The sequence below is a fragment of the Mobula hypostoma genome, chromosome 5 (assembly GCF_963921235.1).
Source record: "Mobula hypostoma chromosome 5, sMobHyp1.1, whole genome shotgun sequence".
Taxonomy (NCBI): Eukaryota; Metazoa; Chordata; class Chondrichthyes; order Myliobatiformes; family Myliobatidae; genus Mobula; species Mobula hypostoma.
In genome coordinates, this window is record NC_086101.1 from 35,740,655 (window position 1) to 35,754,166 (window position 13,512).

General features: G+C 43.7%; 1 protein-coding gene across 2 annotated transcripts in view; it reads right to left on the reverse strand.

Moving 5' to 3' along the window:
* Positions 1-13,512, reverse strand: part of itgbl1 (integrin, beta-like 1) — a 200,135-nt gene that overhangs the window by 178,760 nt on the left and 7,863 nt on the right. Inside the window, exons 2-3 of one of the 2 annotated variants that reach the window (XM_063047504.1) lie at positions 11,092-11,178; positions 292-494 (exon numbers count right to left, since the gene is read on the reverse strand). In XM_063047504.1, the coding sequence (XP_062903574.1) occupies positions 292-494; positions 11,092-11,171 (283 nt within the window). In that variant the 5' untranslated portion in view covers positions 11,172-11,178. Of the gene's footprint in view, positions 1-291; positions 495-11,091; positions 11,289-13,512 lie in introns of those variants that run through there. The other variant, XM_063047503.1, reaches the window with a different exon arrangement.

Consider the following 13,512-nt stretch of genomic DNA (forward strand, 5'->3'; position numbering starts at 1 on the left):
TTTGATAGATTCTTGATTAGCAAGGTTACAGGGAGATGGCAGGACAATAGGGATGAAATGGAAAATAATACAACCATAATCGAGGGGGCTGAATAGCTTAATCCTGCTCCTATGTCTTACGGTCTTATGGCAGCCATCACCAATCAATAAATAAATAAAGGTAATAAAAACAAACTCCACATCTCTTTATTTTTTCTCCATGACCAGGAGATTAATCCGGAATTCCTGAAGACTACAAAAATCAGGGAAAGACCGGCAGGACAGTTGGAGAAATAGTTGGAAAGTACTTACCTCCACAAACTTTCCCATTAAATCTCTCACAGATCCAGTCTTGGCATTCGCATCGGGAACCATAGAATGTCCCTGGCTCGCTGACGAGGCAGACACACCTTCCACATTCACACCACCCTCGTCCGCTGCAGACTAGACCATCCCGAGATCGGCACTGGTTTTCCGATTTCCTCACGGAGAGCTTACAGGGACTGGTGCGGTGTCTTCACGTCACATCACCAGCAAGAGAAGAATGGCAGGTTAAAACCCCAACCTCACTTACACCCCTCCAGACAAAAAAACAATCAGAAAGCTGAATAGTGAACATTATATAAAATCTGTAATTCATCAATGCATTCACGCACAATTGTATTACCACTGCTCTTTTTAAGTTCCTTTCAGCACGTTGCAAAGTGCCATACAGCCAGTTAAATACATTCTGGGTGATGTAGGGAACCTGGGGGGGGGGGGGGCGGCAAATTGTACACAGTAAGATCCCACAAACAACAAGGTGATAAGGAGCAGGTAATCTGCTCTACTGGAGTTTACGGGGATGAGATGCTGATCTCAGGACTGGCCATCTTTTGCATTATAGGATCTTTTATGTCCACTTGAGGGGGACAGTAGTCCCAGCTTACAAACACCTCCAAAACTCAAAACCTCACATCATACAGCACTCCTTCAACACAGCACCGAGACCTTCAGCCTTGCGTTATTGCGTTCAGGTTCCGGGGTGGAATCCGAATCGCCCTCCCATCCCCTGCCACAGAGATATAACAGTGTTCTCTATTTCATTCACTTCCTGCATATTTGGTCACCCCCACTATAGAAGGGATGTGATTGCACTGGAGAGGCTGCAGAGGAAAGTCACAGTGATGCCTGGATTGGAGCATTTCGGTTCTGAGGAAAGATTCAATAGGCTGGGTCTGCTTCCCTGGATCAAGGATCTGACAGAGGCATACAAAAATGATGTGGGGGATAGAGAGGGTAGATGGTAAGAATACTTTTTCTCCACATGTGGGAGTGGCAAAGAGGTTAAGGGGAGGGAGAAGAGGTTCAGAGAGAATCTGAGGAGGATCTTTTTCACACAGAGAGAGGTTGGAATTTAGAATATGTCTTGATTAAAGATGTGATTAGAGACAGGTTCTGTTCACTTTTAAGAAGCATCTAGACAAGCACTTGAATCACCAAAGCATAGACAGTCACAAACAATAGAAAATCTGCAGATGCCGGAAATCGAAGCAACACATACAAGCCAGGGAGCATCTCTGGAAAGGAGCACAGTCGATGTTTTCGAACGAGACCCTTTGGCAGGACTGGAGAAAAAAAAGCTAAGGAGTAGTTTTAAAAGTTGGGGGGAAGGGAGAGAGAAACACAAGGTGACAGGTGAAACCTGAAGGGGGAGGAATGAAGTAAAGAGCTGGGAAGTTGATTGGTGAAAGAGACGCAGGGCTGGAGAAGGGGGAGTCTGACAGAGGAGGACAGAAGGCCATGGAAGAAAGAAAAGGAGCGAGGAGCACCAGAGGGAGGCGATGGGTGAGCGAGGAGATAAGATGAAAAAGGGAAAAGGGGATGGGGCGTGGTGAAGGGGGAAGGGGTATTACCGGAAGTTCGAGAAATTGATGTTCATGCCACCAGTTTGGAGGCTACCCAGACGGTTATTCCTCCAATAAGCTGTTGTTCCTCCAGCCTTGGTGTGGCCTCATCATGACAGAGGAGGAGGCCACGGATAGACATATCGGAATGGGAATGGGATGTGGATTTAAAATGGGTGGCCTCTGGGAGATCCTGCTTTTTCTGGAGGAAAAGCTTAGACACAGTTGACTAAATGGTGGTAAATGCGATTAGTGGAGATTGGTACAAGTGGCATAGACATGATGCGCCACAGGGCTTGTTTCTGTGCCGAATGAATCTAAATCATTCATAACACACTCTGAAACGACACAGAAAGGTCCACTCTAGTCAGCTTCGGTTTGTTGTACAGAAAAGAGATAGAAAGCTTAGTTTCACGGTGCCATGACAACAACCTTTCACTGAGAGTCAACAAAGGAGTTTATCATTAACTTCAGAAGGAAGGATGTACGCATGCTCCTGTCTACGTCAATGGTGTTGAGCTTGAGAACTTAAAGTTCCTAAGTGTGAGCATCACCAACAGCCTGACCTGCTCCAACCACTTTGATATCACGGCCAAGCAAGCTCACCAACTCCTCTACTTCTTCAGGGGGCTAAATAAATTCAGGAAGTCTCCACTGAGCCTTTCCAATTTCTTTTATCAATACACCATAGAAAGCATTCTATCTGCATGCGTTGCAGCTTGGTATAGCATGTGACTGCAACAAATTGCAGAGAGTTGTGGACACAGCTCAGTATGTTCCAGGAAGCAGCCTCCTCTCTATAGAGTCTGCTTATACTTCACCCTGCCTCAGCAAAGCTGCCAGCATAATCAAAACCCACACTCTCTGACCATTCTTTATTCTCCTACTGCATCTCCCATTGGGCAGAAGGTCATTTTCCATCCCATTGTTATCAGAATCTTGAATGGACCTCTTGTATGATAAAATGGACTCTTGGCCTCACTATCTACCTTGTTCTGATCTTCTACTTTATTGTTTACCTGCACAGCACTTTTTGGTACCTTTTAAACTTTATTCTGCATTGTTTTCATTTTACCTTATTCTATCAATGCACTAATGATTTGATCTATTTGAATGGTATGCAAGGCAAGCTTTTCACTGTATCTTGGTACATGTGACAATAATAAATCAATACCAATTGTCATGTGCACAAGTACTGTGGGTACAGTTACAGGCACATAGGTATAGACAGCACGCAGAACATAAATTATACCATACGGTGAAAAAAGCAACTGTGTAAAAACAAAACGTTGGCGCTACAATAACAAAGACCCTATTGAAGACATAATTGGTAGTGCATTGGTGGTCCATAGTGTTCGGTTGCTGAGATGGAGTTAGGGTTGTGCAGCTTGGTTCAAGAACCTGATGATAGTAGGAAAGTAGCCAATTCCAGCAATAGTCAGGTTGGTGAAGAGACCGCGACCTGCTTCGTGACACAATAGAGAAAGTTGGGCCTTAGAAAGTGCAATTAGAGTAATAAAATTATACTGCACAGAAACAGGTCTTTCAGCCCAATTGGTTCCTACTGACCAAGATGTCCATACCAACAAGTCCTATTTGCCAGTACCTGGCCCACAACTTTCTAAACTTTTCCAATCCAAGTACCTGTTGAAGTGTCCTTTAAATGTTGTTAATATTGCCTCTATTGCTTTTCTGAGAGCTCATTCCATATACATACCACTCTTTGTGCAAAATCAGTAGCCCCTCAGGTTTCTATTAATTTAAGCTTCTCCCCTATCACCTTAAAGCTATGCCCTCCAGTTCTTCGTTCCCCAAACTTGTAAAAAGCCTGAGTGCATTCATCCTCTGTATGCCCCTCATGATTTTAAACAACTCTGTAACATCACCCATCAGAAACCTATACTTCTCCCAGATCATTACAGCACAGAAACTGTCCTATCTATTCCATTAATCTGCCTACTCTCATCAAACTGCACCTGGACCATAGACCCCCTAAACCCCTCCCATCCATGTCCCTCTCCAAATTTCTCTTAAATATTGAAATTGACCTTGCACCAACCACTTGCTCTGGCTGCTTGTTTCACACTTTCACAGTCTCAGAGTGAAGAAGTTCCCCTCATGTTCCCCTTACACATTTCACCTTTCACCTCTAGTTGTAGTCTCAACTAACCTCAGAGGAAAAAGCCTCCTTGCATTTACCCTATGTATACCCCTCTTAATTTTGTATAGCTCCATCAAATTTCCCTTCAATCTTCTAAAGTACATTCTAGGGAATAAAGCACTAACTTATTCAACGTTTCCCTATAACTCAGGTCCTCAAGTCCTGGCAATATCCTTGTATATCTTCTCTGCACTCTTTCAACCTTACTTACATCTTTCCTGTAGGTAAGTGACCAAAAATACACACAATACTCCTAATTAGGCCTCACCAAAGTCCTATTCAATTTCAACATAACTTCCCAACTCCTGCGCACAACACATTGATTTATGAAGGCCAATGTGCTAAAAGCTTTCTTCATGACCCTATCTACCTGTGACACCACCTTGAAGGAATTGTGGATCTGTATTCCCAGATCCCTCTGTTGTAAGTCCTGTCCTGGTGTGTCCTCCCAAAGTGCAACACCTCACACTTGTCTGCATTAAATTCCATCTGCCATTTTTCAGCCCATTTTTCTGACTTGTCCAGATCCTGCTGCAAGCTTTGATAGTCTTCCTCGCTGTCCAGTACCCATAATCTTGGTGTCCTCCGCAAATTTGCTGATCCAGTTTACCACATTATCATCCATATTGTTGATACAGATGACAAACAACAACGGATCCAACACTGATCTCTATGGCACTCCAGTAGTCACAGGCTTCCAGTCAGAGAGGCAACCATCTACTACCACTCTCTGGATTCTCCCATGAAGTCAATGCCTAATCCAATTTACTACCTCATCATGAATGCCAAGTGACTGAACTTTCTTGACCAACCTCCCATGTGGGACTTTGTTAAAAGCCTTCCTAAAGTCCATGTAGGCAACATCCACTGCCTTGCCTTCATTAACTTTCCTGGTAACTTCCTTGAAAAACTATAGACACAAAGCCATATAGAGTACCTCTAATCAGCCCCTGTCCTTCCAAATACCTATATATCCGGTCTCTTAGAATACCTCCCAATAACTTTCCCTCTACTGATGTCAGGCTCACTGGCCTATAATTTCCTGGCTTATTTTTATAGGCTTTCTTAAACACCATGAGCTATCCTCCAATCCTCTGGCACCTCACCTAACATCTCAGCTAGGGCTAGCAAACTACAGGGTCCAAGTATTTAAGCTATCCATTTGCTCTCAATATATCTATAGAACCCCTTGGGATTCTCCTTCACCTTGTCTGCTAGAGCAGCCTCATACCTTCTTTTAGCCCTCTTGATTTCCTTCTTAAGTGTTCTCTTGCATTTCTTACACTCCTCAAGTGCATTATTTGTTCCTACTTGGCCATACTTGCTCTGCTCCTCCTTCTTTTTCATAACCAGAGCCTCATTTCCTCTTGAAAACCAAGGTTCCCTCAACTTGTCATGCTTGTCTGTGTCCTGCGCCTTCAGTGCAACTACCTCCCTGTGTGTCCTATCAACCCATCAGCATCCCGGATGGAGTTCATCCATTCCAAGCTCCAACTCTTCCAACACTGACTCACTCACACAATGGTCACTCCCGCAATAGCCGATCTGCTTAAACCTAACTTGTTTTTATTGGTCCTTGCCAAGTGTCTAATTATGTACAATCCAATGCCTCCTCAGGAACTGTGGTGAACAAAATGTGCCGACTGCCCCCAACTACTTCTCCTATTCTTTATTCCTCCTCTGAAATAAAGAACTGTCTGTGCATGTGGAGTAAGTAATTGTGGAAGTAATGTATGAAAACAAGAAGTAGATTGGATAGATTTTTGTACCAACAGAGGAAATGGCCCAATAAAGTATAGATTTATAATCTTATAAATGTTTACTTTTTCCCTTGGGTTTTCTGCACTAATCAGTGTTAGTGTTTTGCTGCTGATTATTTCAAAAGAGCTGATGAATAATTTTCTAGAGCAATTTCTTCTTGTTTCCTTCATGTTAAGGGCAGGCATTAATTCAAAAACTGAAAACAGAGATTGGTGGTTTCTTATCTGGTAAGGAAGATTTTAGGAGTCTTGCAGTCAGGCTGGGGAAGAGGCATATAGCCAGGCAGAATGGGCTAGGAAGCCCCAACGACCTCCTGTTCTGACATTATTCTAAGCTGGACATAATTCCTGACTAATAAGCAAGATAAATGATAATCTTTCTCATTTAATCACACACTATAATGGAAAGAGACAGGAGACTGTGATAGTGTTTTGACATTCTCTCTCTAGCACTCTAGGTAATGAAACACCCATTGGATCCTGGAACCTCTAATCATTGGTTTACGTAATGTATGTGTCACAATAAAGTTTATGAGTCTAATTTTTTTTCCTGCTTCATTTTTTCCTCCAGTAACAAAGCTCAATAATGACCACCTCTTTAGAGTATGAACAGCAGGAAAGATTTACAGTCAGTGGTCATTTTATTAGGTTTCTCCTGTCCCTTATAAAGTTGCCACAGAGTGCATGTTTATGGTCTTCTGCTGCTGTAGCCTATCCACTTCAATGTTTGACATGTTGTGTGTTCAGCACACCACTGTTGTAATGCGTCATTATCTGAGATACTGTTGCCTATCAGTTTGAATCAGACTGGTCATTCTTCTCTGAACTCTCCCATTAACAAGATGTTTTTGCCCACAGAACTGCCATTCACCGGATGTGTTTTTTCCCCCCACCATTTTCTGTAAACCCTAGAGACTGTTGTGCATGAAAATCCCAGCAGATCAGCAGTTCCTGAGATACTCAAACCACCCCATCCGGCACCGATAATCATTCCACGGTCAAACTCACTTGGCTCACATTTCTTCCCCATTCTGATATTTGGCCTGAATGAAACTCTTGACCATATATGCATGCTTTTATGTATTGAGTTGCTGCCACATGACTGGCTGATTAGATATTTGCATTAACGGGCAGGTGTACAGGTGTACCTTATAAAGTGGCTACTGAACTTTGTGCCTTTGCGCTGTTCTGCTGCAATAAAACAACAAATTTCATGACAGATAAGGCAGTGATAATGGTACTGATACCTTAAGGGGGATTCACCAATGTCACACAACCAGAGTCATGCAGGGATGTCCCAACTGGGTCATTCAGGAACTGTACCATGGAATGTGACATCCCCACTCCTCTCGGGATGCTCCCAGGATGAGCATTAAATGCAGTGGGGACCCAGATCAAAACCCATCAATTCACGGTAGTCCCTGATATTCAGTTGATATTTTTAATTAAAAATGGGTATTTGGCACACAAGAGGACAACTGCACATGTTCCAATATCTAAACTCTCACATTGTATATTTAACTTTACCCATCTGCATTATCCCACTTTAAAACTAGTACAACACTGATGTTTTTGAGCCAAGCAACAGACCATAGAACAAGGGCTCCTATGTATTTGGTAATATTAATCCAGAGGTTCTTAGGAAGTCAAGCATGAAACTTGGTGATTGTGGTTGTTTTATTAAGTGTTACAAGAACAAAGAACAAGCAGGGAAAGAGAAAGAACAATAAGTCTCATATTCAAATTGGAGATAAAAACAAATTCCATTGACAAGATGTAGCCTATGAAATAGCCAGATTCAAGTGGTGAGATGCCTGCTGCAGAAGAACTGAGAAACTTCCAGAGCAACGCAGACAAAATGCTGCAGGAACTCAGCAGCTCAGGCAGCATCTATGGATATGAATAAACAGTCAACATTTCGGGACAAGACCCTTCTTCAGGACTGAGAAGGAAAGGGGAAGATGCCAGGATAAAAGGGTGGGGGGAGGGGAAAGACATTAGCTGGAAGGTGACAGGTGCAGCCAGGTGAATGGAAAAGGTCAAGGGCTGGAAGAGAAAGAATCTGATAGGACAGGAGAGTGGACCATAGGAGAAAGGGAAGGAGGAGGGGACCCGGGGGAAGTAATAGGCAGGTGAGAAGAAGTAAAAAGTCAGAGTGGGGAACAGAGGAAAGTGGAGAGGAATTTGTTTACCAGAAGCAGAAATTGATATTCACACCACCAGGCTGGACGCTATCCAGAATGAATATAAGGTGTTATTCCTTTGTCCTGAGGGTGGCCTCATCTTGACACAAGAGGAGGCCTTGGACTGACGTGTCGGAACAGGAATGGAAATCGGAATTAAAATATCTGGCCACCGGGAAATCCCGCTTGTGGCTGCTCGACAAAGCGGTTCCCCCAACTTATGATGGGTCTCATCGATGTAGGGGAGGCTGCAAACGGAGCACAGGAGATAAAGGCCACCCCAGCAGGTCCACAGGTGAAGCACTGGCCCACATGGACGGACTGTTTGGGCCCTGAATGAAGGGAGGAGGTGTATGGGCAGGTGTGGCACTTAGGTCCTTGCAAGGATAAGTACCTAGAAAGGGATTAGTGGGGAGGGACAAATGGACAAGGCAGAGCGATCCCTGCAGTAGGTGGGGGGGGGGATGAGGTAAAGATATGTTTAGTGGTAGGATCACTTTGGAGATGGTGGAAGTTGTGGAGGATTATGTGTCGGATGCGGAGGCTGATGGGGTGGTAGGTAAGAGAGACTCTATCACTATTAAGGCAGCAGCAAGATGGGGTGAGTGCGGATGTACAGGAAATGGAGGAGACGCGGATGAGGACAACATCAATAGCAGAGGGAGGGAAACCCCGTTCTTTAAAGAAGGACATCTCTGATGTCTTGGAATGGAAAACCACATCCTGGGAAGAGACGTGGGAGAGGCAAAGAAACTGAGAAAAGGGAATAGCATTTTTTCAGGAGATAGGGTAGGAAGCTTCTAGAAAATACCAAACCAGCTGTGTTACAATTGTCAGAAAATTCACTGAACAATTACATGTATATACGGAGCTGATTATACAAAAAAATTATAGGCAGACATAGGAAAGTTAAGCTACATGAAAGATAACAATTCTACACCCTAATCCAACAATCCCATGCACCTTAAAGCTCTCTGCAGCATCCTGGCCAGTATCCCTCAATGAGCTTCATTCAGAGGCAAGTTACAAGGCCATTTTCACATCACTGCTTCTACAATCTTGCAGTGTACACACTGGCCACTCTCTTTCCCGTGTTACCACAGTGACCACATTACCAGACTACTCCCCTGGCTGTAACCTGCTTGTGTGAAGTGAGAGAGGGGTGAGATATATGTCAGAGGCAGATACAGGAGTAGAGTTTGAGAGGCGTTTAGACAGACACACAAGCAGGCAGAGTATGGCAGGATCCAGACCATACGCAGGCAGATGGGATGAGTTTAATTTGGCATCATGGTCGGCATAGACATGATGGGGCAAAGGGCCTGTTCCTGCACAGTACTGTTCTACGTTCTTTCAACAATGGCTCTGCAGAGAGAAGGGAAGCTAACAGTGAGTTGGGGAGCACTGAGACTGGGGAGAGTTGATAAGGGGGAAGCTGAAACTGAAGGCAGAATGGGATTGAGGTTGGAAGAAGTGTGTAAGTATGTGTGTTTGTGTGTGCGTACATCTGTGTGCGAGTAGGGTCGGGGTGTGCACATGTGCTTGAAGTATGTCTAGTCTGTTGTTGTTTATGTCCAGATATATGCTTGTGTTAATGTCTCCCTGTCACCCTTGCCATTCTACCTGATCCCTGACTGCTGAGATACACCCACATTAAAATAATTCATGTACTGGCACCTTCCACCCTCAGAGGCAAAGTGGAAGTGAGATGCCCTCAATGCCCAGGCACTACCTGAGTAGCAGATTTAACAGGTGGAGATCGCTGCTCATCTGATAGTAGACGTTGGCATTTAGTTTTGTTGACTGACCGACAGCTAATAAGTCAGACTTGCTTTCTGTATTGGTGTTTCTTTCCGCAGCTGAAATGAAAAATTACCAGTTTGCTTTCCATCAACTCCTTGACTACCTGATTTGGTTCCAGGCGAAAGGCTCAGCTTCACCTTCACAAGGACAATCATAGATGAACGATGAGTGCTGGCCCTGCCGGTCACACTCACATCCCAAGAAGAAATAAAGGAGAAACCTGGTGCCAGACTCATCAGCCAGGGTCAATTGTTGGCTTCCCAGTCATGGAGTCTAATAAATTCACTTAATTTACCACAGGGCATTTCATTTATCAATGGTAATAAATTAATAGCCTATAAATTAGCACGGAATTGTTGCAGCCAGAATTGTTTTGTTATCGTTATCGGATATAGTTTCTTCCTGTCATTTGTTAAACTGCCCTTTGTGCACTCAATTCACTCAGATCTTTATCAGTTACAGCAGACAGGGAAGACAGCCAGCCCCAACTGCATGGAGCACCCTTCAGTCTGCATTGCAGAATTATCTGCACAATACCTTTTAAATCAATTAATTCCAAACTCTCACTACTGTTACAAGTTCCACTGGGAATGCTAAATAACTCTCCTACATACATGTGAGAAAGCTCGTTCAAGTCTTGAAGACAGGGTGATGGTGTTACTGATCGATTCAAGGAACGCTATTGTGATAAAATACCCAGATCATGCAACAAGCCTTGTCTACAGCAATCATCTACATAATCTAAGAAGATAGACTTGTGACATTTATTGATAATAGATAGCTTAAGACACTACTAAAACACATCAGAAGTCAACTTTGTAAAAACTAATGGTGGTCAATAACAGAGTGAAATTAGAAAACACTCAATCTCCTGGTCTGTCAAACTGACAAAGTGATGTATAGAAAAGTGTTTAAATGTATTCTCCCACACAAATTTACAAGTTGCATGATTCAGTCTTGGTGTGCAGTTCCCAAATTGTTGCTGCAGTACCTACACCAGTTTGTCTAAAGAATCCGCTTATAACAGCCTGCTATTCATGACAAATTTCTTTGCAATCCCAGTAAGTAAGAGCAATTTACAAAGTGCTCTGAATTCTGTAGGTCAGTCAGCACCTAGGTAGCCAGTCAGACCTTTATCAACCAGAAACATCAACTCTCCACTTCCCTCCACAGAAACTACCTAACCTACTCAGTTCCTCCGTCACCTTGTCAGTCACTGCAGCTTCCAGCATCCGCCGTCTTTTGTGTCCCCAGTAAACAAGAACATGACAGAAGTCAACAGTATTGGAAAGCAAGTACTTCGGGAGTGCTAAACTCACCTTGTAAACTGCAAGAGGCTTTCAGGAATAACCGCAGCAATTAGCAGAACCACAACAATTACCAGGACGTCCGCATGCATGTTTAAGCTGAGGACAACAAAATTATAGTTTTATTGCTCGTGGGCTTCTTGGGCATTCTGTAAGAAGCAAGCTGCAAAAAGTGTAGTCAGCCTCAGCCCATTCACGACTGCCTTCAATCTTTATTGGCTTCGCTTCTGCAAGTGTATCTGATTAGTTAGAGCTGTGTGCGTTAGCTAGGTAGATGGTTAGAGCCAAAAGAAGCAAATTCCAGAGACTTTGCTGCAGTAATTGAAACCACTTGTGGAGCCAGATGCTTGTTGCTTGCAGTCAGCAATTACGGGAGTTATCAGCACTGTGGAAAAATCGGGTTAGAGTTTTTTTCGATACAACTTGTCTGGGGAAACGGTCATGCTTCTGACTTGCTGTTAATTGTTGAAGGCAGAAATGATTACCATCATCTTGCCACCATATCTTCTCCTTGCAAGATTTTCTCAAACTAACTCTCCACCCTGCCCGCCCGCCACCACCCACCTCCTCCCAATAGATATAACCAATGGCTACCTGTGGCAATGGATAGGCTCCTTACAGAAAACTGTGGAGTACCAGGAATTCTACTTTCTGCCCTTGCAGGATGTTCAGACCCACAGAACTCTCAGCACTGTGATGTCATCATCCCTGGTATCTGGGGGTTTGCAATGCCAGTTGTGTCTCTCAGCTCAATGTGAGTGAATTACAGCTACGGTCAAATATTCACACGTAAGTTAGTACGTTCATTGGTGAAGTCAAATATAATTGATAAGGTCTGGGATGTTATGCACCAGCCTCTCATTCAAATCTTGCTCTCCTCTATCGTAACGAAAAGCATCAGCCTGAAAGACTCACATCTCACAGAGTCAAACAGCATAGAAACAGACCCTTCAGCCCAGCTGATCCCTGTCAACCAAGATTCCCCTCTAGGCTAGGACCATATGCCTGTGTTTGTCCCATATCCCTCTTAGGCTTACTTACTTATCAATGTACCCATCAAAGAAGCTTTTAAATGTTGTTAATGTACTGTCTCAACCACTTCCTCCAGCAGCTTAATCCAAATATGGACCATCGTCTGGGTGAAAGGCTGCTACTCAGATTCCTATTAAATCTCTCCCCTCGCATTTCAAATGCATGCCCTTTAGTTCTTGATTTCTAACCCTGGCAAAAAAAAACTCTGCAGATTCACACTGACTATGCCTCTCATGATTTTATACACCTCTATAAGATCACCCTTCATTCACAGGGGCTCCGATGAAAAAAGTCCCAACATGCTCAATCTCTCTCCATAACTCAGTTCCTCAAGCCATGGCAACATCCAGTAAATCTCCTCTTCACTCTTTCCAGCTTAATGGCATTTTCTACAGCAGAATGACCAAAACTGAACACAATATTCCAACTGCGGTCTCGCCAACATCTTGTACTACTTGAATATGGCATCCCAACTTAATGTCCTGTCTGAATAAGGCCAATGTGCCAAAAGCTTTCTTCAACCACCAAGTCTACTTGTGACGATACTTTCAGGAAACCATGTGTCGATACTCCTCAGTCCCTCTGTTCTACAACACTCCCCAAGGTCCTACTATTCACTCTGAAAATCCTACACTCACCTGTCTTCCCAAAATGTAACACCTCACACTTATTCGAGTTAAGCTCTACCTGCCGTTCCTTGGCCAACTCGCCCAGCTGAACAAGATCCCTCTGTAAGCCCTGATAACCATTTTCACTGCCAACAACATCACCTTTTTGAGTGTCACTTGCAACCTTAGCAACCATGCCTTGTACATTTGCATCCAAATCATTGATATAGTCAACAAATCGAAATGGGCTCTGGGGAACACCACTAGTCACGGACCTCGAGAAACATCTCTCTACTATCACCCCCTCTGCTTCCTACCATTAAAGCTATTCTACATAAACTTAGCTAGCATCCTTGGATCCCATGCAATCTAACACAGGCTAACAAAGGGAAATATGTACTTAAAGCAGGGCCCTTAACTCAACTGTAAACTCAAAAATTAATTCAACTGTTCAGACGTGTCTAAAAGATGCAATGATATTTCCACAAACTGAGATCCAACATGGCAGAAGCTCTGTACGTTTTGCTACTGTCCATGTGTTTGTGCTCCAAGGGAAAGTCGAGAGCCAGTGGATTGTGTCTACTGTTGACCTGTTGTGGTGGTAGCAAATTGCAGTGGGTCCAAGTCCTTACTCAGAGATATGCTAAGTCTGGCCATGAGCAACCTCTGAAACAACTTCATCACACAGTGAAGAAGGGGATGTGAATACTACCGGGTGACAGCCATTGCAGCATCTCACCCTGCTCTTCTTAGGCACTGAAAGTAAAGAAAGTATCAGCTCAGTTACAATTTT